Raw genomic sequence first — 27,594 nt, 5'->3', positions numbered from 1 at the left:
CCTCCCCCGTTCATGCTCTGTCTCTGTCTCAAAAATAAATAAACGTTAAAAAAAAAATTAAAAAAAAAATAAACATAAAAAAAGGGAAAAAAAAACCTCATTGATGTTTCCTGGGAAGAACTGATCAGATGTAGGAACTAATTTATCATCCAGAATGCCAATTTATTGGGCAATTTATTGGTGATACATGCTGCAGGTGGTCAGGATAGGTGTGTATTTTAGAGAAGGAGACCCCTTTTTGGTACCATTGGTTACATTTTCAGTTATTTTGCTCCCAGTGATAAGAATCCTCTTGGTAGCTCAGAATCTGGCCCCCAAGTTCCTGGTAGATACAAGTCGTGGAATATATTGGTCAGTTCGAACCGAAGTTAAAATCTCCCTGAAGAGCTGTCTCAAAAAAATCACATGATCAGCTCGATCACTGAGACGAATTCGTGTAAGGGATGGATCTCCTGTGTGGTTTACGGGTCCTGTTTGGGTTGGTTGCTTTCATCAGTGAGGCTGGCTGGTGTGGGCATGTCGCAAGGATACTTCTGACTTGGGTTTCTTCTATCGGCAGTTACAAAAGGCAGCGTTGACTTTTCCTTCACGGGTTTAACAAGCAGGTGGTAGACAGGACTGCCCTCCGCCGTTCGTTCCTTGGGTATCTTTTCGGGGTTGCCTTTTGACTTCTGATGTCGGGTTGTCCCCTTGAAGCCTCCGCCGTGTTGCTGTGGGAAATAGGATGTTTAAGTGTCCCTCGCTTCCAGGGAAGCAGAAGGGCAGCCGGGAATCATGCTCGATTTCCTGCAAGGGGATCAGAACGGTCGTTATCGGATGTGTGTCCTGCGCTGATGGTTTCAGTAGGCACGTGGCAGACGTTTGCTTTCGAGTCTGTCCACTTCCAGAAACCACGCGGGGCAGGAAGAAAACACGAACAAAAGGGCCCAGGAACCATATCTTTGGTGGTATCGGGAGACCGAGAAAACTCCCGACGTCAAATTATTCACGAGCTGACCAGGATCAGCTGAAACTGGCAGGATTGGTGAGACAGATTCTAACAAGGACTTGGAACCTAACGTTAGCAGAGAGGGAGAAGAGAGAGAGCCCCTTGACGCAAAGTAATAAAGGAGGAAGTTACTAGAAAACAGTAATTTTTTTGAACCGTGAGAGACGAGTTTGCATGACTTTTGAAAGTAAATTTAAAAAACCTGGGGGCGCCTGGGTGGCGCAGTCGGTTGAGCGTCCGACTTCAGCTCAGGTCACGATCTCGCGGTCCGGGAGTTCGAGCCCCGCGTCGGGCTCTGGGCTGATGGCTCGGAGCCTGGAGCCTGTTTCCGATTCTGTGTCTCCCTCTCTCTCTGCCCCTCCCCCGTTCATGCTCTGTCTCTCTCTGTCCCAAAAATAAATAAACGTTGAAAAAAAAAAATTAAAAAAAAAAAAAAAAAAAACCTGGAAGGAATATGGGGGCGTCTGAGTGGCGTCAGTTCAGTATCTGACGTCAGCTTAGGTCATGATCTCACGGTTCATGAGTTCGAGCCCTGTATTGGGCTCAGTGCTGACAGCTCGGGGCCTGGAGCCTGCTTCCGATTCTGTGTCTCCCTCTCTCCCTGCCCCTCCTTCACTTGCACTCTGTCTCTTTCTCTCAGAAAATGAATAAACATTAAAAAAAAATTTTTTTTTAATCTGAAAGGGATAAATAACTTTCTAGGAAAATAATTTACCAAAACTTACCTTGGAAAACATAAAAGGTCTAACTGGACCGATTTCCTTTGAAGAAATAAGAAAAATTGATTTTAAAATTTGAAAAAGCACTAATCCCTGAGGATTCCCGTGGAGAATTTTATAAAACCTCGAAAATGTCATTCCAGTGCTGTCGAACTGTACCAGAGACCACAAAAAGGGAAATGTCCGCATTCTGTTTTGGAAGCAAAAATAACATTGGTACCGAAATCTGACAAAGTTTGTACAGTAAAAAAGAAAGTTGCAGGCCAATCTCACTTATTAATATCAGTTCTAAAATCAAAACTAAAATATTAGTGGACAGAATTCAGCAGCACATAAAAGATAATATATTTTGATGGGATATAAAAGTGAGTATGTTGGAAAAGCCAAGTTGTAGAAGGTCACGTAGAGAATGCTAGAACATGGACTAACAGTTTCTAGAAGGGGAACAGAAGACTGTATTTGTACTGGAAAAGTACAGACAGTATTCAAGATTGTTGGCCAGTCAGCAGGGAGGTGGCAATGGGTGGGCTGGGAACAGAGTGGAAGTAAGATTTTTCTCGATATTCTTTTTGCATGGCTTGATTTCTTTTAACCATTGGCAGATGTTACCTATTCAAGAAATGAAATCCAATTTGAATAGTGAACTGTATTTCTGTCCTGTTTTTAGAGGGGGAGGAGAGTGACCACCTTGTTCAGTGCTGGGTTTCCTGATTTTTTAATTCATTCAACAAATATTTATTGCCAGACAATGATCTAGGCCTGTTTGTTCATCACTCAAGAGTATGATGGAATTTTTTGCCTTCCTGGGTCAGTGGCAGCATTTTCTAAAAGTGTAGGTGTTAAAATCAAAGTCTCTAGCTGTAGAGGTTAGGGACTACCTCTAGGAACCAAGGATAATTCTGTAAACTGTCTCTATGGCCTTTGTAACATGCCAACCTGGGTTCCACAGAGAGAACTGTAACCACTCTGTTCTACTCCATCCAGACACACTGAGATACATGTGGAATCATGTTCAAAGAAGGATGGCATTGGGGCGCCTGGGTGGCTCAGTCGGTTAAGCATCTGACTTCGGCTCATGATCTCACGGTTCGTGGGTTCGAGCCCCACATCAAGCTCTCGAGACGCTGTCAGTGCAGGGCCCGCTTTGGATCCTCTCTCCCTGCCCCTCAACTGCTCACATGTGCTTGCACACTCTCTCTCAAAAATAAACATGAAAAGAGGGTGGCATTATAATCCAAATTTTATTTTTTTGTGGGCAGTGGAGCACCACATCATCTCATGCAATTGTTTCCATCAACCAGTTGGACTATATATTCCTTCTGGAAGTCATTCGATGCAATGTAGGGTTGGTTTCCTCTATGGGCCAAGAAAAACCGTAGGATTGTCCGCAAATCGGGTGTTGGCTGGAACGCATGAGCCCCTCCGGTTTTACACAAGAGGCCAAATGCCATCACCTGAGCCACACATCTGTCTCCTCCTGATCACGACGTGCTTTCTTTTCCTAACAGAGAAATCGTGGCTCTGGTCGCTGAGGTGATTCCGATCTGTGCTGTTTCCCATGTGTTCGAAGGTCTTGCTGTAAGTGTTACGCAGTATTCCTTTCAAGCCCCTTTATGATCTACACGTTTCTTCTGATGGTGGTACATTTAAACCGAAAAGAGCAGTTGGGGGTGCCTGGGCGGCTCAGTGGGTCAAGCGTCTGACTTCGGCTCAGGTCATGATCTCACCACTCGTGGGTTCGAGTCCCATGTCGGGCTCTGTGCTGACAGTTCAGAGCCTGGAGTCTGCTTTGCATTCTGTGTCTCCCTCTCTCTCTGCCCCTCCCCTGCCCTCTCCCTGTCTCTCAAAAACGAATAAACGTTAAACACAAAAAATTAAAAAGGCAAAAAGAGAAGGAAAGAGCAACTGGGATGGGGCAGGTAGGTAATACCGAACGTTTTTATCATACTCGCTTGATAAGAACGCGGGCACGTGATCACGGATTTTAAGTCCGAGCCCCACCCCTGCCCCGGGGTTGGGAGGTGCTTGGGGACAGGAGTCTTTCAGAAGCCTCAGCAGTGTTCTCACTGATGGATGTTTTCTGCCTACAGTGCACAAGTGGTGGCATCCTGCGGGGAAGTGGCAACCAGAAGGCTGGGGCCATGGTCAATGCCGTCGGGTATTATGTGGTTGGTCTCCCTGTCGGGATCTCGCTGATGTTCCTGGCCAGACTGAAAGTGCTTGGTAAGCGTTAACCACACGGGCAGGCAGATCTGTTACTCATGGGCCCTGGAAATGACTGTTGGAGCATGGAGGCTTTTTTCTTTTCTTTTTTTTTGACACTTGGCCCTGGAACTTTGAAACTTTTGCATGCTCGTTCTGTGCCCTGTCAGAGAGAAGCACGGAGTGGACAGCAGGTAGCCAGGGGCCCGGGACTGCAAGTTCATGCCCCTCTTGCCCAGCCGGGCCCGCTTTTCACACTGACACGCTTGAGTAGAGCAGGGTGACCTTTCTACTCCTCTCCCTGCCCCGTGCCATCAAGTTCTCACGTCCTCAGAGTTGGTGAGAGCAGGAGTGCCGAGGAAGCTTTGAGAAACGTGCCTCTTGTGGCCCCGGTTCTGTCCTTTGGTAGAAGCGCTTGTATGGTGAGACCCGGAGAGTGAGTCTGCAGGACTGGTTGTGGCCATCATAAACTGGCCCCACTGGAGTGTTTGGGCTGAGGCAGGGGAAGCCATGGGTCAGCCTTGGCGTGATTCTTCCAGAACTTCCGGCAGCAGCCATGGTAGCCGTATACATCCTAGAGCGTGGCTCCCGCGTCAGCCCATGCAGCCCTTAGAGAGCTGTGTTCTCAACGTCCCCTTCATTGCCATTCTGTTGCCTCCACCTCCCGCCTGGTACGACCTTGTAAGCCTTGTGCCTTGCAGGTCTCCCCAGAAGGCCATGGGTGTGATGTGTGTGAACAGCACAGAAGGAAGGCACAGGGGTGTGAGGGGACTCTTTATCCCCTTGCCACACTTGGAGGAAAGGACTTAATCCATGCTAACCTTTAAAAACAGAGAGAGGGGCGCCTGGGTGGCTCAGTGGGCTAAGCATCCAACTTCTGCTCAGGTCATGATCTCGCGGTTCATGAGTTCGAGCCCCACGTCGGGCTCTGTGCTGACAGCTTAGAGCCTGGAGCCTGCTTCGGATTCTGTGTCTCTTTCTCTGCCTCTCCCTTGCTCGTGCTCTGTCTGTCTCTCTCTCAAAACATTTAAAAAATTTTTTGAAGTATAGAAACAAATGACTGCCCAGCTTTGATTTCTAAAATAATAATTTGGAATACACTGGTGGTTAATGCATGATGATGTTAAAACCTGAACACTTTATCTTTGGGTGAAGTGGTGACAGATCTAAGCATGGCTCATTTTTACCCATCAGTACTTGGCTGGCGGGGGACCAGTGAGAAGTCATCTGATACCTGGCGTGACCTTCCCATCCCGTTATGCTGCGCATTGTTCTCCAGTTGAATAATATTTTAATGAAAAATACGGGAGATGTTCAAAGAATGGAGTTGCCAATGCAAAGTTCCCTGGGCTTTCATCATGGTGCAGAAAATTATTTAGCTGAGTTTCTGACATTATTCATATTTTGGATTTGCCAGTGGCATAGCTAAGGGAAACGTTAGAGGGATCCACTTAAAAATACAGATCTGTGTTCCCAGTGCTGTTCATTTGACAAAAGCATCCCTAGGATGTGCAAAGCAGAGGGAGTTAAGAATCACTTAAAAGAGAGGCACCTGGGTAGCTCAGTCGGTTGAGCGTCCGACTTCGGCTCAGGTCATGATCTCACAGTTTGTGGGTTCAAGCCCTGCATCAGGCTCTATGCTGATAGCTTGCCCAGAGCCTGCAGCCTGCTTCGGATTCTGTGTCTCTCTCTCTCTCTGCCCCTCCCCTGCTCATGCCCTGTCTCTCTCTGTCTCTCAAAAATAAATAAAATGTTAAAAAAAAAAAAAAAAAAAGAAACACTTAAATGCTGTGGTGGGGCACCTGGGTCGCTCAGTCGGTTAAGTGTCCAACTTCGGCTCAGGTCTTGATCTCACAGTTCGTGAGTTTGAGCTCCACGTCGGGCTCTGTGCTGACATCTTGGAGCCCGGAGCCTGCTTTGGATTCTGGGTCTCCCTCTCTCTCTGCCCCTCCCCTGCTCATGCTCTGTCTCTCTGTCTGTCTCTCTCTCTCTCTCTCTCTCAAAAATAAATTAAAACATTAAACATTAAAAAAAAATGCTGTGGTGCAAACTTCCAGTTATAAAGTAAGTCCTGGGGATTGGGAATGCACAATATGGCAGCTACAGTTGTTAATACTGTTATTACTTGCTGGAAGGTTGGCAAGGGAGTAGATCTTAAAAGTTCTCATTGTAAGAAAAAGAATTTTGCAGCTGTGTGTGGCGACATAATTAGATTTATCACGGTGATCATTTCACAATACATACACACACGTTGAATCATTGTGTTGCACGCTTGAAACTAACAGGTCAGTTATATCTCAATTTAAAACATGCTGGGAACTCTGGGGAGCTGAGGGTTCCGCGAGAAGACTGTAGCCAATCTCTGCCACCCACCTCTTCGAGAAAAAAAAGTGTAACACTAACTGGCTTGAATGTTGTGTCCCGCTTTGTAGGGTGTGCAGTATACCTACACAGGGTGCTCAGAGGCGCATCAGAATGTGACAAGTTCGCCTGCGCAGCTCCAGCAAAACATAAAGTCCATCATAATTCCCTGTGAGGCTTTTCGAATACACCTATTCCTGGGTCTTGCCTAGGGGATTCTGATCATCGTGTTTCGGGGTTCCGGGGTTGAGTCAAACAGAAGTCTTTTAAATGGTGTGGGGTGAAATTCCTGGAACTCTAACTCGTAACTTTCCAATTACAGCTGGAGATAGCTGGTTATTTCCTGTTTAGGATGGTTAGGGTAAGCTTGTAGTTTTTGTGGCTTGGGAACAACTGGATTTGGAAGAGAAAGCCATCCTGTATGTATTTGGTTTTATTAGTCCATTATAGGAATGGCAGGTGGTCATCAACTTTACTCTTCTAGATATTGGGCTGGGAGCGCCTGGGTAGCTCAGTCAGTTGAGTGTCCAACTTTGGCTCGGGTCATGATCTCATGGTTTGTGAGTCCGAGCCCTGCATCGGGCTCGTTGCTATCAGCGTGGAGCCTGCTTCAGATCCTCTGTCTCCCTCTCTCTCTGCTCCTCCCACGAGTGCTCTCTCTCTTTCTCTCTCTCAAAAATAAACATGAAAATAAATAAGTAAATAAATAAAAGTAAACATTGGGCTGATCGCACCTGAAACGTGATACGAGGGTGACTGGTGTCAACGGGAGCAGAACTGTACATTCTGCACCAAGTCTGGCTATCTGCACCTGTCAATCACGAGCCCAGTCTGGCCACCTTGCCCTTACCCAGATCTAGATGGCTGTGGACCAACCAAATAGGAAAAGCAAAGGCCGTTAATTCTGAGCTTGCTGTAGCAAGGCCGGGGCCAGCATCACTGGAGTTCTGGCAGAGATCCAAAGGCAGGCAGAGGAGTTGGGAAGGTTTTGTGGCGGGGGTGGGGGGGGAAAGGGGCACGCTTCGGGTGTCCCCTGATGGACGCCGGTGGCCTGGGGAAGCTGGAAGCAGGCTAAGTAGATGTGGGGCATCCTGTGCAATTGGTCAGGGGTGCGTGTTTGCTTTTCTCTGCTTGGTTCTGAGTGGGAAGCAGGGACAAAAATTAGGGAAGCTGTCAGTTCTTAAGTCAAATCCTGGCCATTTTGGGTCAGCTGTTGCAGAAGTTACTGTTCAGCGTCCTGGAGTGTCCCTAGAGATAGCTATCTGGCCTTCTGCAAGTCTGATGTGGAACAGGCTGGCTTTTCGGTTGTTTATTGTGGATAAGGGGTTTTCCTGGCTCTGTTGCTGCAGGTTGTGGGTCAGAGTTCTACTTTTATATATGATGTGGCCATCGTATATTCAGTGTCTCAGTCTCCTCTTTTTCAGGGAAAATTAGAGACAAGGGGAATTCAGGGAAAGCTAGGGAGCCAGGTCTTACCACTTGGGGATTGTACAGTCATCTTCATAGTCAACTGTATTGCAAGATCTTCTTGAGCTCCTTGATGTTGTACCGTCATGATGACTATCATGGTGAGCGATTGTGCAGAACCATTCAAGACTTGGGAAAAAATGCAACCAACCAGTGTCACAACCATTGAAAAGGTCCCTTCCAACAAGGTTCAGGAGCAGTTTTCCCTGCTCTCTCTTCCGGTAGATGAAATCTTATGGCTAAAGATGGTGGAGAAGCTGTTTAGGAAGATGTTGTGGGAAGGCAGCCTTAAGCTGTTGGCGGTAGGACCCTGGTGATATTTTGCACGTAGCCCATCAGTGTGGTCAGGCTGGTATTGGTGGCGAAATCCCTAGACACAGGCCTTCCAGTGTCCTAATTCTTTCAGAATTTAAGGATGAGTTTAAGGATGACATTGGTCCTTTCTACTTTTCCAGAAGATTGTGGGTGATGAGGACAGCATAGTGTTTTGAGTAAGGAGTAATATTTTACAGAGTTCTTTTATATGGCTCCCATGAAGCACGTGCCTCAGTCACTTGGTATAAAACTTGCCATCTGAGACCTGTAAAACCTGAGACATCAGGTTGGAAATACAAAGTCAGGCAGCTTTTTAGTGATGGTAAGGGCTGTAGCTTTTCAGCAAGGAAATGCGTCATCTATCCTGAAAATAGACAACCGGTAACTAAAATGTATTTAAATCCTATGGAGGATACAAGCTGGACAAAATCCATCTGTAGGTGTTCAAAGGTCCCTTGAGGCCTGGTTCCCGGCCACGTCGACCTTCACGGTTTCTCCAGGATTATGTTGGTGACGAGCGACACATGACCTGAAAAAAACCTCAGCTATTTTTTTAAAGTTTCCCCACCAATGTTGATTTCAGATGCTAAGCAACCCGTCTACTCTGTGATGATGATGAATAGTTTCGTGGAGAAACTTCGCTAACATCCACTTGAAATCATCTTGTGCTGTTGAGTGGCCATCTTGATGGTGCCCGAGATTCCCTGAGTGATGGGTGTGCAACCAGATGTATTTTCCATTTGTCTTTTCAAAACCGGAGGGGCGCCTGGGTGGCGCAGTCGGTTAAGCATCCGACTTCAGCCAGGTCACGATCTCGCGGTCCGTGAGTTCGAGCCCCGCGTCGGGCTCTGGGCTGATGGCTCGGAGCCTGGAGCCTGTTTCCGATTCTGTGTCTCCCTCTCTCTCTGCCCCTCCCCCGTTCATGCTCTGTCTCTCTCTGTCCCAAAAATAAATAAAAAACATTGGAAAAAAACAAAAAAACAAAAAAAAACCGGAGGCTAAACACTGGTCTTTTACAAGGGCCTCTTTGAACCCTCCAGAGATCTTTCTTTTGAGGGCTCGGACAGGATCAGAACCTGGTTAAAGTGGCTTGCTTGGCTCAATGACCTGCGAGGGTCTCCTTTTGGCTTCTGCATTCTCTTGTTCTCTGTGGGTCTCCATCTTTACAATGGCTGCCTCTCTGGAAGACGGAAGTGAGTTTAAAGGTTTCTTCACTTGCTTTCTATCTGTGATAGGGGCTCCGGCAGAGGTGAGAAACCCTCTCTGTTTCCAGAACAGCCCCACATCAGGCAAGGGCTTCTCCCACAGCATCAGTCTGCCGTCCGCATATATGTCTAGTCTCTGGTCTTTGCTGGTGACGTAATTTGGGAATCACAGTAGGGTCTGCCATCTGGGGTGATGTTTTACCTCGGGTAGAGGACTGCAGTCTGATATTTTATTGTTTTATTATTTTTCTTTAAAGTTTGTTTATTTTTGAGAGACACAGCATGAGCAGGGGAGGGGCAGAGAGAGAGAGAGAGGGAGACACAGAATCCAGAGCAGGCTCCAGGCTCTGAGCTGAGCTGTCGGCACAGACCCCAACACAGGGCTTGAACTCATGAACTTTGAGATTATGGGCACAGAGAGACAAAGTAGTTTTTTGTAGTTGGGGATGCCTGGGTGGGAAGGAGGCCTGCTGAGGAGCCTTCTAGGTTTCAGAAGCCTGTTCGTGTTGGGGCCTCCTGAGCACAGGGTCTGTCTCTATGGACAAGTCTATTCATAGAGAGGTGTTGCAAGCTCAGAAAAATTTGGCTCCCGTGGTTTGCAATATCCAGTTAAACCCAGAAATCCTGGATAGGTCATACCCTAAATGAACTGTGTTGTGGCAAAATTGTGATTGTGCTTTTGAAACGATGTCTCTTTTCTGCCAAGGCTGAGAACAAGAAAACAGAATGTTTTACGTGCACTTCCTCATTCTCCGCACAAAGTAGGAGTGCTGATGCATCATGTATCAGAAATGAATCATAAGAGGGCGCCTGGGTGGCTCAGTTGGTTAAGCATCTGACTTCGGCTCAGGTCACGATCTCACGGTTTTGTGAGTTCGAGTCCCTCAGAGGGCGAGCTTGAACCCCACTTTGGGTGAGTTTGAGCCCTGCTTCAGGCGAGTCCCACTTCTCTCTCTTCTCTCCCTCTCTGCCTGTCATGGGATCTCTCTCTCTCCCTACCTCTCTGCCTCTTGCTTACTTGTGCCCTCTCTCTCAAGAGGAAAAAAAAAAGATGATCTTTCTCTCTCTCTGCTCCTCTCCCTTGCTCACGTGCTTTCTTCCTCTGTCTCATGAATGAATGAATGAATGAATCCTGCTGTGATTTAAAAAAAGGCAGGGGCGCCTGGGTGGCGCAGTCGGTTAAGCGTCCGACCTCAGCCAGGTCACGATCTCGCGGTCCGTGAGTTCGAGCCCCGCGTCGGGCTCTGGGCTGATGGCTCAGAGCCTGGAGCCTGTTTCCGATTCTGTGTCTCCCTCTCTCTCTGCCCCTCCCCCGTGCATGCTCTGTCTCTCTCTGTCCCAAAAATAAAAATAAACGTTGAAAAAAAAAAAAAAAATTAAAAAAAAAAAAAAAAAAGAAAAAAAGGCAAAAAAAAAGAATCACAAGGGAAATGTACATTTTGAAAATTCTTTTTTAAACTAGAAAAAAAAATTTTTTTTAATTTTAGAGCGAGGGAGTGCAACTGGGGAGAGGGGCAGAGGGGAGAGCGAGAGAATCCCCAGCAAGGACGGAGCCTGATGCAGGGCTCCAGACCATGACCCTGGGATCCTAACGTGAGCCAAAATCGAGTCAGGTAGTCAACAGACTGAGCCACCCAGGTGCCCCGATTTTTAAAATTCTCGATTAAGGAACTGAGAACAATTGAGGGGGGTTGGGGGGGATTCAGTGGCCCTCCTAGCCCGTGACTGTGCAGACACACTGTTTTCCTCGGCTGGTGAAGGAAAGGGGTGTCGGCTGTCCCCACGTAGAGGCTCGCTGAACAGAGCAGAACAAAGACTCATCACTACAGTAAAGCGAGTGGCTTCAGGAGGGGTCGATGTCAGGATGGTTACTGGGTCAGGTATTTGTGGTGAGCGAGGGATAACAATTTTGTTGGTGGCCCTGAAGTCTTGAGTAAAGATATCCTCATGCATTTGACTTTTTTTTTTTTTTTTTTTTTTTTTTTTTTTTTTAGTGACGGTTCTAAGGGCCAGTCCAGGGTATGGAAAGACCTCTGGGTGTGACTTTTCAGCGCTAGGTTTGAATCCCTTCATTTGCCTTCAAGGGATGCTGGGGAAGTTTAGGTAACACTTGGTAGGAGCAGTCTGAACTTTCAGGGGTCCTGCTCCAATCCTTTGGCTGTGTCAGTACAGTGACCAAGGCCATGGAATGTCAGGCATAGTGTCAAGGTCCTTGTCTGGGGTCTGTGTCAAATACAGGAAGCTAGGTGTGCACCCTGAGCAGCCCGAATTTGACCATAAATAGAGGAGTCCGCTCAGATCTCTGGTATGCATTTGATATCACGGTTCCGCCTGCAGAGGAAGGCTCCCCCTGTGAAATTTGCAGGGGTGGTAGCATCGAGCAGGAAGCTGCGCTTCTCAGTCAAGGGCTCCAGGGTTACGGTTAAAGACTGGGATAATTGGCCGGGGGTGCCTGGGTGGCTCAGTCGGATTAGTGCCTCTTTTTTTTAAAGTTTTTAAATGCTTGTTTATTTTTGACCGACAGAGCGAGAGTGAGGGTGGGGTGGGCAGAGAGAGAGAGAGAGAGAGAGAGAGGGAGACACAGAATCCGAAGCAGGCTCCAGGCTGAGCTCTCAGCACGGAACCCGAAGCGTCTGACTCTTGCTTTCGGCTGAGGTCATGATCTTGCGGTTCGTGAGTTTTGAGCCCCGCGTCGGGCTCTGCGCTGACAGTGCAGAGCCTGCTTGGGATTTTTTCTCTCTCCCTCTCCCCGGCTTGTGCTCTCTCTCTCAAAATAAATAAATAAACTTGGTGGGGGGGGAAGACCGGGAGATTGGGAAAACCTGTGGGTCACTTGAAATACCAACCACCTGTGCAGTATGTGTACCCTGAGACAGAGGTTGGGTAAGGTGCCGGGGCTGCTTGTAGAAAGCGGGGCATCTGCCAGGCATTGATGAGGATGGCCGTCTCTATTTACGGTGAATTCACCTGGAGTGTTGAAGGGCCTGGCGGGATAGTGGGTGATTTTGCCTTCCGCAAGCACTCACTGACCTGAAACGAGAGAGTTTTCTTGGTCTTGGGTTTTCCCTTCCTGGCATCCCTTCTGTTTACAGTATCTGCAAGTGTCCTTGTAGTTGGAGGTTGGCCGGGGTGGGGGCGGGGGGGCGGCCATCCAGCGGTCTCTCTCGCAGGTCCCAAAGAGACTTGGGGTCTTGGCTCATTTTTGTCCCAAAGTCCTTTTTCAAAATGGTCCTCCCATGTGTTGTAGGTCAGCGAAAGGGTTATGTTTCCTACCAAGTTCTGTGTTCATCTTCGCTTTCCAATTTCAGTGTTAGTTTTCTCATTGACAAAAGGAGACGAAAGGGTTGTGACATCGAGCACCTTCTCCGACGCCCACACGGCGGTTAGAAGGGGCTTCGAACGGGCGGGCGGAAACCCAAAAAGAAAGCTCCCTGGATCAAAGCCAAGGCCTCAGGACACAAAACTGTGACAGGAGAGCCTCATCTGGTCTTAGTGGTGACCTGCAGAAAAGTTTGTCCCAGTGGATGCCAGTTGGGTTGAGAACCACAAACTCCTCGTGGGTCCGTGAGATCAGCACACGCGGCGGGCTTCTAGGGCCTGTGCCTGTGTTCTGGCCTCTAACTGTCCCTCTGTGACAGACAACACTTTACACAGCACCACAAAACACAGCAAAAGGGATGAAAAGGAATGGCCTGATTCCACCCAAGATGCCAAACGAACGGGAACCAGGGACAAAACCTGGGTACTGAGCCGAGGAGCTCATTGTAAAGAGATTGGGGCGCAGGCCTGGCCCGAACTCACATCGTCAAGGACTGCACACGCCACAGGCCGACAGGCACGAGGGGCCTCTGTGGGTACCACATCGGGTTGGAGGCTGGGGTCCGTGGTGTTAGGCAGTGTAGGCCAGGTCTTGTGGGGCCTCCGTGATGAGCTGTGGACGTGGAGACCAACCAAATGCGAAAAACAAAGGCCATTATTCTGAGTTTGCTCTAGCAAGGGAGTCAGCCACCACCACCGGAGTTTGGGCAGAGACCCAGAGGCGGGCAGAGGGGTGGGAGAACTCTACAGAGAAACTAAGAGAGGTCTCAGGTGTGCGCTCATGGCCCCGGGGAAGCCGGAGGCGGGTTAACAAGAGAATCGGGGCATCCTGTGGGATTGGTGGGGGCAGGGGGGAGGGCGTGTTTGCTTTTCTCTGGTTGGCCCTAAGTTGGAAGCAGGGACAGAACTTAGGGAACGTGTCAATTATCGATCAAGTCCTGGCCATTTTGGGTCAGTTGTTGCAGAAGTTCTTATGTAGCACCCTGGATTATTCCCAGAGTTTGACGTGTAACCAACTGGCTTTTTGGGTTTATTGTAGGTAAGGGCTTGGTTTCTGGGCAGATTGCTGTAGGCTGTGGATCAGAGCTCTATTTTTTTTTTTTTTAATATTTATTTATTTTTGAGAGAGAGAGACAGTGTGTGAATCGGGGAGGGGCAGAGAGGGAGGGAGACAGAGAATTGGAAGCAGGTAGCTCCATGCTGTCAACGCAAAGCCTGATGTGGGGCTTGAACCCATGAACCATGAGATCATGACCTGAGCCGGAGTCAGCCTCTCAACTGACTGAGCCGCCCAGGCGCCCCTAGAGTTTTGTTTTTACATATGGTCTGCCCGTTGGTTGTTTGCATATTCAGTTCCTCACAGCCCTCGTTGGCTTTTCTGATTCTGCCATTACTTCACTGTTGACCAAAGAAACCCTTCTCACTTGGGGTCTCCCTCTGTGTCCCGTGTGGGTTTACTAGGTAGAGTGCGATGGTACCTTGAGATCCACGAGGATTTTCCTGTGTTCTGTTCTCCCTCAGCCTCTCTGTGATCATCTCTCTGCGGACAACCTTGTCCCAGGAGCTCTGGAAGTCTGTGCCCAAAGCCAGTAAGCCTGTAGGAAGTGCCAAGGGAGGGAACTTAACATGGCTGGTGACTTGTGCATTTTTTTTTTTTTTTAAATTTTTTTTTCAACGTTTATTTATTTTTGGGACAGAGAGAGACAGAGCATGAACAGGGGAGGGGCAGAGAGAGAGGAGACACAGAATCGGAAACAGGCTCCAGGCTCTGAGCCATCAGCCCAGAGCCTGACGCGGGGCTCGAACTCACGGACCGTGAGATCGTGACCTGGCTGAAGTCGGACGCTTAACCGACTGCGCCACCCAGGCGCCCCGGTGACTTGTGCATTTTGAAAACGTTAGTCCCTTTTGAGGAAAATAGGCCATAGCTGTTCAGAAGCATAGCACTCTTAGAGACAGGAAGTAGTCTGTCTTGGGAATTTCATTTCCTTATAACCTGAATGTCTCTTACTAGCAAAGTATTAGGATCACAAAGGCCAAAAAGAGCGTCTAAACATCAGTTCTGAGACCCAGAGCACTGGGCAGTGTCCACAGGGAGCCCTGGGCCTCTCAGAACCTTCTGGAAACCAAAGGAGAGCAGGAAGGGGATGTCTGGATCACTGTGGGCTCCACTGCAGCCGTGAAAGCAGATTCTCAAAGTGAGACAGGAGGCACATACTCCCCAGGGGTGCCCTGTTTTCCATGGAATTAACCTCTATTAAATATTTCCACTTCTAGGTCTGTGGTCAGGGATCATTATCTGTGCGATCACGCAGTGTCTGTGCTTTTTCATCTTTATTTCTCAGCTAAACTGGAAGAAAGCCTGTGAAGAGGTAACTATGTTCATTGCTGGCCCATAAAAGTTCCTCTCCTAGAAAACAATCTGTTCAGGCTCTCTCCCTCTCATTTGTAAGGTTCTTTCCCCTTTTATCACCAATGCTTTGTTGTTGTTTCAACTGCCTTTATTTCACATGCTAAGGGCCAGATACCCCTGCAGTTATCCATTTCCCTTTTGTTTATTTATCAAACAGAAAAATAGGGGTTCCTTTCCTCCTCGTATCCCAAGCCAGGCTACCACCTATGTGCCTGAAAAATCAGTTTGAGGACAAGATTTGAAACTGGAAAGAAAGGAGGGATGCCAGCCAATTTATCCTGATACTGTTTTTTATGATCCCAAAATATTTCATTAAGATACCTGCACACATGAGTGTCTCCAGCTTGCTAGGGTCAGTGTGGGGTCTGAAAATAGATGGTAGACAAAACAAAAATGAAGGAAAAAGGGGAGAATCCTCTGACCTTGGGCCCAGCCTTCCCCCTAGTGCTTTTCCATCGATCCCTTCCCCCCCCACCATTGACCTTACGTCAATCATCCTGAAAGACGATTCCATACTTGGGAACCAGAGAAGGTCCCCTTACATGTCAGTTACAGAGAATGGCTTGGTTTTTCCTAAACTGGGTAGTAGTCAAGCCAAATGTTTTATTTATAACGGTGGTAAATAATGCTTTGTGGATTGACTTTGAGTTTCATTTTCCAGGCTCGGGTACATGCCAATGTGAGACTAAATGTGGTCCGGACTAGGACCCAGTCTGTGGCCCAGCCTGCAGTCTATCAGAACATAGGTATGGAATAAACTCTCACCTCTTGGAAACAAGCCTGTCCAGGTGGTCCAGGAGGGGCCATTTGTGGGACACCACTAGATTTCCTGCCATGAGCGCCCCCCGAACCCGGGAAATAAAGTTTCAGGGACAAATGATAAAGTCACGCAACACTCAATTTTAGGTACACTGCAGGTTGCCAGTTCCTTGGCTGACCTAACGGTACTCACGTAAGCATTCCAAAGGGATCTCTAATACTCGGTGATCCTGTGCGTTGACCTTATCTTGGAAACTGACATTAGTATGTCTGTGTCTATAGGGTTCCCCCATTCACCAGGCAAAGATGGGCCTTAAACAGATCGTTGTTTTAACTGTTGCTTCTGGTGACCATCACGCAAGTGTGTATATCACTTTCTCTCTGTCAAATCTGTAATCTCCCCAGACTTCCAGATCCTTCGGCAGTTAGTCATGTACTCACACTAGTTCCTCGCTTCTTTATAACCGAGTTTTCACAGACTGGCTGAATTACAGCCCGCTGCCAATTCCATTGTTCCTGCCAGTTTTCGTTCATGTTGTCTGGTCCCCTGTGTGCCTGGTTATCTTTGATTGTGTTCCAGATCTTGTATTTGAAAATTGCCGGTGGAAGTAATTTGAGGCCTGTGATGTCTGTCTGTCTTCAGGGAGGATTTTCCTTTGCTTCTGTTGAACACTTAGGGTTACCAGCAGTCTAGGGCAATTTCAGAAACAGCTTCCTGGAGCCCCCAGCTGACTTGAAGGCAACCAGGGTGAGGCTTGGTTTACTTCTGGTTCCTCCTGAATTCTTGGATACAGCCCCTGAGATCCGGCCTAGAGTCCAGAGGGGTTTACCTTGGTGAGGACTAAACTCCCCCCAAAAGCATTGCTCAGGTCCAGATGGAGAACTCTCAGGTCAAAAGTGGCCCCCAAAGCTGGCTGGCTTTGCTGGGTTTCCAGCTTCCCGTAGATCTTGCCCTGGTGACTTTTTGTTACTTCGGTAGTACTCTGATACCTTCAAGATGGTATTTTTCATTCGTTTTATCCAGCTTTCATAATTGTCTTCAGCGGATGGTTGGTCCCAAGTTTCCTATCATCTCCCATTTGTAAAAGGGTAATAATACTAGTTACATCATACCACTGTCGTGAGAGTTACGTGAGCTTCATACGTGTAAAGCGCTGAGAACAGTGCCTGGCATGGAGGAAGCATTTTGTGACAGTGAGCTGGAATTACTCTATTCGAAATGCTTTTCTCTCACAACTCCCAAGGGCCATCAGCACATCCCAGTATCCACTATGCTTGTTTAAGAAGTCGGATGCCCATCTTATTCTTGGTTCTTTCTGTCAACTGCCTTTGCGTTTCTCTCGGGAAGCTTTTAGGATATTTTCCTGAATTCTGACTACTCTGAAGCATTGGAAGACTGAATCTACATCTGAGTCACACCCTTGCTGGATGCTTAGTAGGCCCCCTGATGTGAAGATTCACATCTCTCTTCAGTTCTGTGAATGGCCTTGAATGATCTCTTAGGTGATTTTTCTCCTCCGTTGGCCTTGTTCTCCTTCTGAACTGTTAATTAGAGGAGTGTTGGCCCCTTGAAAACTTGCCCTATGAATCTTAACTAGAGGGTCACTGTATTTATTCCTCTAGTTCTTGTGGTGAGGCAGAGCTCCCTGGTAGACCTAAGCTCACAATAGCAGGCTCTGGAGTTTGTGATCGGTGAATGGAGAGGCACTCTGAGATAGTATTCTTTTGCGTATCCAAGGCAGCAACTGCTTCCTCAATAAACTTTCCTCCAGCTAGTAACATACACATAGGACATCTTTTATACTGATAAAAAAAATATCCTTTTACTCTGCTCACTAAGTTCCTTTTTTCCCTTCAGCGGTGGTCCCAAGGAACCAGCGAAGAATGTTAAGGAGAGCTGTTGTACAAAGAGACGAGACTCCATTGGATCTGCAAATGAGCCAAGACGCTAGGATGACCGGGAGACAGTTGGTGCTGTGGCGTGGGCTTCTGCTCCTGGGGGTCATTTCAATCTTGCTCCTAGGGATTTTACTGAGAGTGTATATCAGAGTTGAGGGATAGGCAAGAGAGAGTCAGGTCGAGTGATACTTTTTGAGTTTACAAGTAACGCACCGGCCAAGTGGTGGAAATTTGTTTTCAGTTAAGCATTTCTACTTTGTGAGTTTACAAGTAACGCACAGGCCAAGCGGTGGAAATTTTTCAGTTAAGTAGTTCTACTTTTTGAGTTTACAAGTAACGCACAGGCCAAGCGGTGGAAATTTGTTTTCAGTTAAGTAGTTCTACTTTTTGAGTTTACACGTAACGCACAGGCCAAGCGGTGGAAATTTGTTTTCAGTTAAGTAGTTCTACTTTTTGAGTTTACAAGTAACGCACAGGCCAAGCGGTGGAAATTTGTTTTCAGTTAAGTAGTTCTACTTTTTGAGTTTACAAGTAACGCACAGGCCAAGCGGTGGAAATTTGTTTTTAGTGAAGTAGTTCTACCTTCTGAGTTTGCAAGTAATGCACAGGCCAAGTGGTGGAAATTTGTTTTCAGTTAAGTAGTTCATCTGTGCCCATGGCTTTCAAGGATTGAGAGTTCAAAATTATGTTTTCTAATGAAAAAAGGAACTAAGGTAAAAAAAAAAAAAAAACAACTATGTTCTAGTCTAAGACAATGTCTGAATGATGAGATTGATAATACCTCATCCATCATTGTCTCAACCCAGGACCACTGTGTACTGATGGTATTCATCTATGACTTTGATATTTCTTCTGCTTTTGTTTCTTTAGATACAAACGTATGTACTGAGTGCTTAAGGACTGTTAGCATCTAATTATTTAAAATATATTTTACAGCATATGTTTCCTTGTGTCTTCTATGGTTATTCAATGGGAAAATGGCATTTGTTAAGATTCATTTGGGGTCCAGCTCTCAGGCACTGTGGGCAACGGACGTGCTTGAGAAACCAAAAGAGGAGAAGACAGGTTTAAGAAGAGAGGAGTCCGATGGCATTGATGAACATGCTTCCTGTTAAGGAATGGTCTAAAAATCTGTCCGGACTGAGAAAGATTGGCAGAGACCAGGAGAGAGGAAGCTGTAGGCCAAGACCCCACTGAGAAGCAGCACCTCATTTTTCTAGAGGGGTGGACATCCCAGAGAGAGAAATAAAGGGCTTGAAGAGCTATTCTGGGCAAACTGGAAGAAGTCAGACCTTTTCCTATGTTGATGGAGGGGATTAAAGATTGGAAGGCAGCAGAAATGGAAAGAGGGGGCTAGGAAAGGGGTCCTGGGTGGGCCCCATTCATCTTCTGCTTGGGTCTTTGTCTTTATGAAGGCACCAGCTTTAGGTGGTGAACATGGCGTATCCAAGGAAGGGGTGCTTGGATAGCTTGGATAGGCGCACGTGCTTTTGTCTTAAAAGGATGAGGTTTTGGTGAATGCTCCCTTCTGCCCCAGCATTGGAGAATAATTGGGGAAGTTTTTGGAGCTGTGCAAATCCAAACAACCCTAGCCAATTCCTCTGGGGTGGAGGGAGTGGTCAGGATTTCAGTAGCGGCCTTGGATTAAGTAGTAACCAAGTTGTACTTGGACTCAACCTTCCTGGGGAGAGGGGGACACTGTTTAACTCAGAATTAAGAACGCTGTGTACTTGGGATGGATACAAAGAGCTATGCACGGCCTTTGCCCTCAAAGAACAGATAATGGACAAGATCACAAATGTTGGCTACTATGAGTAAAAAAACACCCAGGGCCGCCTTAAGGTATCTCCACCTCGGTGTTTTACTCTTCTAGGAGAGTCACTTTACTGGGACCAAGATTAAAGGCCTGCCCTGAAGGATGCCCCCCCCCCCCCCCTTCGCCGGCAACCTCCCCTCTCCCAGCTCTTTCGTTAGGAAGCCCACACACGCACCCTCTTCATTCCCTCCCCTGTGGATACCCCTCCTGGATACCCTCGCCTTCTAAAGAGTTCTCACCCTGCCTGGCCTTCCCTTCACCAGGTAGGAGCCCCTGGGAAGGGATGCGGAGGCTTATCAGCCCAAGTTGCAGGCGAGGAGCGCATCCCCAGGGGAGTAAATACTTTAACACACCCGTAACCCGAGGCAGAGGGAGAGGGACTTCACCTGCAAAACCGGCGCAGTGCTCTCGGGGTGCGGTGGGTGGAATTAGAAATTCGCCCTCTCCGCCCCCGCCGCAGCACATTTCGCTCTTCCCAAGCTACAGTCTCCTTTGTCAGCGCACAGCGCCCCCGACCCCGTCCTGCCTCCCCAGCACCACCCCCCACACCCCACCCGGGGATGTGCGGGCGGTGACGGTTGGCCCGTAGGTCCGGCGTCCCGGGGTGCGGCCCTCCCCCGCCCCTTCCCCCACCCCCGGCCGCGTGCGCAGGTGGGGGCGGTCCGCGGGCGCGCGGGGCGGGGCCGTGCGGGGGCCGCCCCCAGCCCGCCGCCTCCCGCGCGCCAGTCCCCGCGCCGGCATGGAGCCCCCCGCAGCAGCCGTCGCCGCCGCGTCCCGGGAAAGCGCCGAGCCGCCCGACGCCCCTCGCTGGCGCGTCTGCCTGCGGAGCCTGCGGGGCGCGCTGCCGCCCGACGCGCGGCGGGAGGCGGCCGCGCTGGCGGCGCTCGCGGGCTCCGTGGTGAGTGCGCGCCCCGACGGCGGCCCCGGCTCGGGGCGCCCCCCAGCGCCTTCGCCCCGCGCTGCCCGAGCGGGGCCCGAGCGGGGACCGGGCGGGGCGGGCGGGCCCGGGGTCAGCGCGTGCTCTCCCTCCTTTTTTCCCTCGCAGTTTCTGGCCCAGTTGATGATCTTCCTGATTAGCGTCGTCAGTTCCATCTTCTGTGGGCATCTGGGCAAAGTCGAGCTGGATGCCGTTACGCTCGCGGTATCGGTAGGTTTTCTTTTCTTTTCTTTTTTAAATACTTCCATTGGGGTTGGCCCCGCGGTAAAGCCTCGGAATTTGCATTGTATTATGTCTGATATCTTCCCTTAACACTATCGGAGCTTGGCCCGTGGGTACCTTTTGCCTTATCTCTAGATTTGAAAGGAGATCGCGTAAACTGCTCGGGGAAGCGTGTTTGAATCATCCCATGGTGGTCGGGCTTGCGAGGAATTTGTAGCAATGATACACTTCCAGGGCGGCCAGGGATTGCTAGGAATTTGTAGCAGTAATACGGTCACAGGAACAGAACGGCATTTTTTTTTTTCCTGTTGTAAAATCAAACGGGAGAACTTAGAGATCATGTAGATTGTCTGCCATCGGTTTGAATTGCACAATTCATTATGGGCGCAGTATTTCCGGCTTGTACTAAAGTGTCTCCCTTGGGCCACGGATTGAAATTACACCTCCTTTGAAGGCTTTCGTCCCTGAGTTTTTGTTAGTGATGTAGCGGAAAGTTGCCTCCCTCCATCCAGGCTTTCAGAGAAGGTGGAAAATAGTTCCGGTGGTGCTGGCAGGTGGTCTCTCCCAGCCTTAGAAAATTCCCCCTCCGTCCCCACCAGAGGTCGGTATCTGCTCTAAGATCGTGGCGGGACCGCCAGAGTTTCTCTTTTCAGCTTTGTGGGTGAAGTGACCTTAGTATGTGGACTCAGATATTTTATTTACAGGTCTGTTACTGAGTGAACTAATTCAGGCTAAGGGATATTTCTCCTTCCTTTGAGATTTTAAATTTTTTTTTTCAACGTTTTTATTTATTTTTGGGACAGAGAGAGACAGAGCATGAACGGGAGAGGGGCAGAGAGAGAGGGAGACACAGAATCGGGAACAGGCTCCAGGCTCCAAGCCATCAGCCCAGAGCCTGACGCGGGGCTCGAACTCACGGACTGCGAGATCGTGACCTGGCTGAAGTCGGACGCTTAACCGACTGCTCCACCCAGGCGCCCCCCTTTGAGATTTTAGATTGGGTCTCTAGAAAGAGTGAAGAAAGCAGAGAAGCTTTACGTATAGGCTGTTAACTGTGTCCCCTCCAGAAAGGATGAACTTGATTCCTCCCCCACATAGGGCACGGTGGCCCTGGCATATGTTGTACTCCTGATCATTCTGTCTGCTGTGAACGACATTAACAGTGGGTTATTATTGGAAACCTGAAGGGACACTTTTCTCTTTATCCACCGGGCCGCAGTTGGGATCTCCCTTTTCCTATCGCTGCTTCCAAACCTTTATTCTGCAGTGCTCTTTAAATTTTTTTTTTTTTTTAAATTTTTTTTTTCAACGTTTATTTATTTTTGGGACAGAGAGAGACAGAGCATGAACGGGGGAGGGGCAGAGAGAGAGGGAGACACAGAATCGGAAACAGGCTCCAGGCTCTGAGCCATCAGCCCAGAGCCCGACGCGGGGCTCGAACTCACGGACCGTGAGATCGCGACCTGGCTGAAGTCGGACGCTTAACCGACTGCGCCACCCAGGCGCCCCTAAATTTTTTTTTTAATTTTTATTTATTTACGTGTTTATGTATGTATCTTAAATGTTTGAGAGAGAGAGAGGGACAGAGGATCCGAAGCAGGCTCCGTGCTGACAGCAGCGAGCCTGTGTGGGACTTGAACTCACCAACCGTAAGATGGTCATGACCCGAGCCAAAGGCAGATGCTCAACTGCCTGAGCCACCCAGGCACCCCCTTAAAAATTTTTTTTATTATAATTTTTTTTTTACTGAGATATAATTGACACACAACATTTAATTGGTTTGGGGTGTCTAACGTAATGGTTCAGTATTTGCGTATATTGTGAAGTGATCACATTAAATCTGGTTAAAATCTTATCACTATACACAGATTTTTTTTTCCATGTGATGAAATCTTCTAAGATTTACTCTCTTAGGAAGTTTCAAGTGTGAAATACGGTATTATTAACTGTATTCACCATGTGGTACATTGCATTTTCACACGTTATGTACTTTGTAACTGTTATGCCCAGAATTCATGATCCCCAAAGACCACTAGGGAGCCGAGTCCGATGCAAAAGCAAAGAGCCTTTATTCGAGCTAGCTCGAGCTCAATCCCCTACCTGCACCGACGCAGCGGTGAGATACCAGGGAAAGAGCGAGTTTCAAAAGGACAAAGGTTTTATTGGGGCCTGGGGCAGTTGGTGAGGTAATGGCTATGGCCTCAGCCGATTGGCTGGGGAAGGGTCCGAGTCCTGTTAGGCAGGTGAGGGGGGGGTTACTCAAGGGGAGGAGGTGTGGTCAAGGTGAAGGACACAGAACAAGATGGAGTCGGCTGGCGTAGGCCCGCCCTTTCAGTAACCGGGACTTTGTATCTTTAGATGGCCTTTACCACCAAGCCCCTCGGACATCCCCCCCGCCCCCCGTCCTTGGCAATCACCAATCTGCTATGAGTTCAGTTTTTCTTTGTTTGGATTCCACGTGTAAGTGAGATTATACAGGCATTTGTCTCTGTTTGACTTCTTTGACTTAGTATAATGCCCTCAGTGTCCATCCGCATTGTTACCAATGGCAAGATTTTCTTCTGTTTTAGGACCAACTAAGATTCAGTGCATAAGCCGCATTTTATTTACATTTTATCTACCTGTTTCATTTTCTTTGGTTAAATACACAGAAGTGGGATTGTTGGATCATATGGTAGTTCTATTTTTAATTTTTTGAGACTTCATACTGTTTTCCCCAAGGGGCTGGACCAGTTTGCATTCCCTCCAGGAGTGCACAGGGGCTCCCTTTTCTCCACGTCTCCTCCAACACTTGTTATTTCCTGTCACATACTCTCGCAGGGGTTAGTTCATGGTGGTTTTAATTTGCATTTCCCTGACGATTAGTGATGTCAAGCACCTTTTCCAGTATCCTTTGGCCATTTGTGTGTCTTCTTTGGAAAAATGCCTATTCAGATCCTCGGCCCAGTTTTTAATTAGATTGTTTGGGGTTCTTTTGCTAGTGAGTTGTAGGAGTTCTTTACATATTGTGGAGGTGAACCCCTTATCAGGTGTACGATTTGCAAATATCTTCTCCCATTCTGTAGGTTGGCTTTCCACTTTGTCGGTGGTTTCCTTCAGGGTGTGGGCGCTTTTTAGTTTGGTGTGGTCCCACTCATTTATTTTTGGTTTTGTTGCCTTTGTTGTTGGTGTCAAAACCAGAGTCCTTGCCAAGACCAAGAGAGCTTGCTGCCTGTGTTTTCTTCTAGGGGTTTTATGGCTTCGGGTCTTGCGTTCAGGTCTCGAATCCATTTTGAGTTATTTTTGTGTGTGTGTGGTGTAAGATAGTGGTCCAGTGTCACGCTTTGGCCTGTGGCTGTCCAGTGCTCCCGACACCCCTGGATTGAATAGCCTGTCTTTTCGCAGTGCCCATTTCCGGACTGTCCCTTTGGGTTTACCATCCTGTACGGTTCATGTCCATGGTATCTGATGGCCGGTGCATGGCTTCTTCTGTGTTCATCAAACGCCCCAGGGCCTGAGTGCTCAGCTTCTTGGGTGTGGGGACCCCACCTCCCTCCATCTCTCTGGCTTTCAGGAACCCCCTAAATTCACTTCAGGACTCACACTCTGCACATTGCCATCTCTCAGCTTGGGCCCACGGTAGCAGTTTTGTTGGTTTTGTTTTGTTTTTTCACTGTAACAGTTTTAAACTTTACTTTCCTGCTGGTAACCTTTTATCCCTGGAGCCCTCTCAAGTCCCCACCTGCCCTTTGACCTCATGGGTCTTCCTTGCTGTGGTCCCTCCCTCTTCTCTCACTCTGCAGCCCTGACTGCATTCTCCATCGTTCTCGATCCTGCATTCTGTGACTTGCATGTGAGGCTCGGGAGGATCCTTCTAGATGCAGCTTAGGGGCATGCATTTGCAGAACACTTTCCCAGACCACCCCCCACCCCACCCCAGCCCCACCCTTCCGTGCTGTGCCACAGTCTCTGTCTCTGAATGCTCTCGCCTTGGCCGGCCAGCTCATATTAATTTTCGCCACGCCTGGTTCCTGGCACAGATCTGCCCCGAGTGGATATTCCCAGGAAATGCAGAGCTCAGGGGAGCTGTGAGCGGGTCCTCATCTAGGCGCTCCTGAATTTGTCTCCTACGCAGCCCTGCTGTAACATGGTGAGGGTTGAAGGCTCTGTGATGATACACGTGCAGGCCCCATGTCTCCTTTCACTATTTTGGCAGAACTGTCTTAACCAGGGGCGGCTGCGTGGCTCAGTCTGTTGAGCGTGCAACTTCCGCTCAGGTCATAATCTCCCGAGTCATGAGTTTGAGCCCCACATCAGGCTCTCTGCTGTCAGCACAGAGCCTGCTTCAGATCCTCTGTCCCCTCAAAAATAAATAAACATTAGGAAAAAAAAAAAGAAGGAATTAGGGGCTCCTGGGTGGCTCAGTCGGTTGAACGTCCCACTTCGGCTCAGGTCATGATCTCACGGTTCGGGAGTTCGAGCCCCAGGTCTGCCTCTGTGCTGACGGCTCAGAGCCTGGAGCCTGCTTTGGATTCTGTGTGTGTGTCTCTCTCTCTCTCTTTGCCCCTCCCCTGCTGTGCTTGCTTGCTCTAAAAAATCAATAAATATTAAAAAAAAAAAAAAAAAAGGAATTAAATAAAACTATCTTTACTGTATCCTGGGGGGAGAAAACAAAATTAAGATTTTATGGAAGGTTTGTAGTAATTTCCTTCCTTCTTTCTCTCTGTTTTTCCCGCAAATCACGCACCGATGAGAGCATAAAAAAGAGTTCCTACTTTTTGAAGTAAAAATAGGTACAGAGCAAATACAAGCCCCAAATTCCGTAGATAGGCCTGAAAAGGGTATGCGGGAAGGTTGGTATGTTGCAAAGAGAGGAATTTCTGTAGCTAAGGTTTTAGGTAAGGGAGTCTATGTCTGTCTTTCCTTGGGCAGTGCGTGGTAAGATGGTGCTTTTAACCAGCCGTTAAATTGTAACTAATTGGTAGGAGGAGAGTAGGCCCAATTTCAAGAAAACTATGAAAGCCAGATACAGTTAAAAATGTTTTACTTTATGAAAAATTCTGTATGCGGAATGAGAGAATTTACAAAAGTGTTTGTTTTTTAAGTAAAAGAACGTTTTTTAAGGTTTATTTTATTATTTTTTTAACGTTTATTTTTTAGAGAGAGCGTGTGCACCCATGTGAGTGGGAGAAGGGCAGAGGGGGCCGTGGGGGGGGGGAACAGAGGATCTGAAGCAGGCTCCACATTGGCCGCAGAGAACCCGTTCGGGGCTCGAACTCACGGAACTGTGAGATCATGACCTGAGCCGAAGTTGGATGCTTAACCGACTGAGCCACCCAGGCGCCCCTAGGTTTTATTTTATTTTATTTTTTTGAAGGAATCTCTTACTCCCAATATGGGGCTTGAACATATGACCCTGAGACCAAGAGTTGCGTGCTCCACCAACTGAGCCAGCCAGCTGCCCCCTGCCCTCCCCCCCTGCCCCCCCGGCCACAAACATTTATTTATACCCCACCTTGTTTTGTTTCATGAAGAATTTGAGTTGGTTTGTAAAAATACTTTCAGTACAGAAGGATAAATAATTAGCTGGTAGAATTACCAGCATCCTGAGGTCGTGTAGTTTCCAGAAATTCACAGTGTGCCCAAGATGTCCCTGAGCCATCTGTTCGGGGGAAGGACGGCCTTTCCTGATACTGAGTCAGAGGAGTGGTGTGGACACCCTGAGGTGGAAGATGGTGTCCCGGACAACTTGCTACGAGAGATACGTCAGCAAGTCTCGAACCATCTCCGTATACAGGTGGTCATTGTGTGGGGAAAGCACAGCGCCCTTGACTTTCATCCAAGCAGTCTCAGACAGCGGACTTGGCCCGGAGATAGACTTGAGGCCACAGAAGAAGAGTGACGGCTGGGCTTCCTTTTCTTTGCCTGGAAGGCTGAGGGGTTTTGGAGCTTTGGCCCTGACACTGTACCAGGCTGGAATTGAGAACACAAGGCGCCTGCCTCCCGCTGCTCCCTCTGTGTGTGGCCTGTCACTGACCCCTGGTGGCTAGAGTTTATGATCTTGGTCAGCCAAGAAGTGAACCCACCTTGGGATTGACATCACTGCTAAACGTGAGACCCGGGATGAAAATGAGGGTCTCCAGCTCTCCCCAGCCCCCGCAATTGCAAAATGGCTCCTTGGGCCCTGACCTTAACCTGCAGGTTCATTGTCAGGGGCCCTGGGTAAGGTGCAGACACGAGGGCGACACAAAACCAGTCCTGTTTCTCATCACAGGGTTCAAGCCTGTGGCCAGACTTCCCAGCTTCAGGTCGCCATCTGAGTGGCCTAAGCTTTCTGTGACTTGCTCCTGAGACCCGTAAAACGGGCACAGTGCCCACGACAACCCTGTATGGGAGGGTTTGGGGACAGGGCCTGCACGTGGCGTATGCTCAGTACACGTTTGCTGTCCTCGTTCTTTTTCAACGTTTATTTATTTTTGGGACAGGGAGAGACAGAGCATGAACGGGGGAGGGGCAGAGAGAGAGGGAGACAGAGAATCGGAAACAGGCTCCAGGCTCTGAGCCATCAGCCCAGAGCCTGACGCGGGGCTCGAACTCACGGACCGCAAGATCGTGACCTGGCTGAAGTCGGATGCTTAACCGACTGCGCCACCCAGGCGCCCCTGCTGTCCTCGTTCTTAAAGGCACATCGCAGACCAGGGGCGTTGCCTTTAGATATCAACCGCAACCTAACTTTTTGAGGTGGAAATTGTTAACACACGCCGTGTTGTTCAAGAAGAACTACGTTGTCAGTCACCCCGGTTGACCGTGATTGCGGAAGTGATTGTGATCCTCTGGTCGGAGGCTGTGTTTCTGTTTACAGTCGCCAGGGATGGACGTGGACGCCCATCTGCTGTGAGATGCAAAGTCTTAAGTGTACGATTGCAGGTTGCTCCTTCCAGATAAACCGTCACGGCTCCTTGGCTTAGCGGGAGCTGTTAGGCAGCGACTGCCC

At 48.6% G+C, this 27,594-nt stretch overlaps 2 protein-coding genes and 1 long non-coding RNA gene across 3 annotated transcripts in view; 2 read left to right on the top strand and 1 right to left on the bottom strand.

The window, feature by feature from the left end:
- The window catches only part of LOC112857091 (multidrug and toxin extrusion protein 1-like), a 38,868-nt gene extending 20,282 nt beyond the window's left edge, over positions 1-18,586 (top strand). Inside the window, exons 13-17 of the mRNA XM_025920381.2 lie at positions 3,216-3,285; positions 3,798-3,930; positions 14,853-14,947; positions 15,650-15,734; positions 17,606-18,586. Of these exons, the coding sequence (XP_025776166.1) occupies positions 3,216-3,285; positions 3,798-3,930; positions 14,853-14,947; positions 15,650-15,734; positions 17,606-17,808 (586 nt within the window). The 3' untranslated portion in view covers positions 17,809-18,586. The remainder of the gene's footprint in view (positions 1-3,215; positions 3,286-3,797; positions 3,931-14,852; positions 14,948-15,649; positions 15,735-17,605) is intronic.
- On the bottom strand, positions 142-19,979 carry LOC147574066 (uncharacterized). Its single transcript, XR_015243892.1, has 3 exons — positions 19,849-19,979; positions 14,054-14,170; positions 142-786 (listed from the first exon to the last, which is right to left on the bottom strand). It is a non-coding gene; the product is annotated as an uncharacterized LOC147574066 (long non-coding RNA).
- Positions 19,980-20,226: 247 nt separating this feature from the next.
- Positions 20,227-27,594, top strand: part of LOC112857060 (multidrug and toxin extrusion protein 2-like) — a 60,218-nt gene continuing 52,850 nt past the window's right edge. Inside the window, exons 1-2 of the mRNA XM_086686151.1 lie at positions 20,227-20,360; positions 20,508-20,609. Of these exons, the coding sequence (XP_086542277.1) occupies positions 20,523-20,609 (87 nt within the window). The 5' untranslated portion in view covers positions 20,227-20,360; positions 20,508-20,522. The remainder of the gene's footprint in view (positions 20,361-20,507; positions 20,610-27,594) is intronic.

This window comes from Puma concolor, chromosome E1, assembly GCF_028749965.1.
Source record: "Puma concolor isolate L17-30 chromosome E1, mPumCon1.1.hap2, whole genome shotgun sequence".
Classification (NCBI taxonomy): domain Eukaryota; kingdom Metazoa; phylum Chordata; class Mammalia; order Carnivora; family Felidae; genus Puma; species Puma concolor.
The sequence above is the reverse complement of the archived record's forward strand: the minus strand, read 5'-3'. Positions and strand labels throughout refer to the sequence as shown.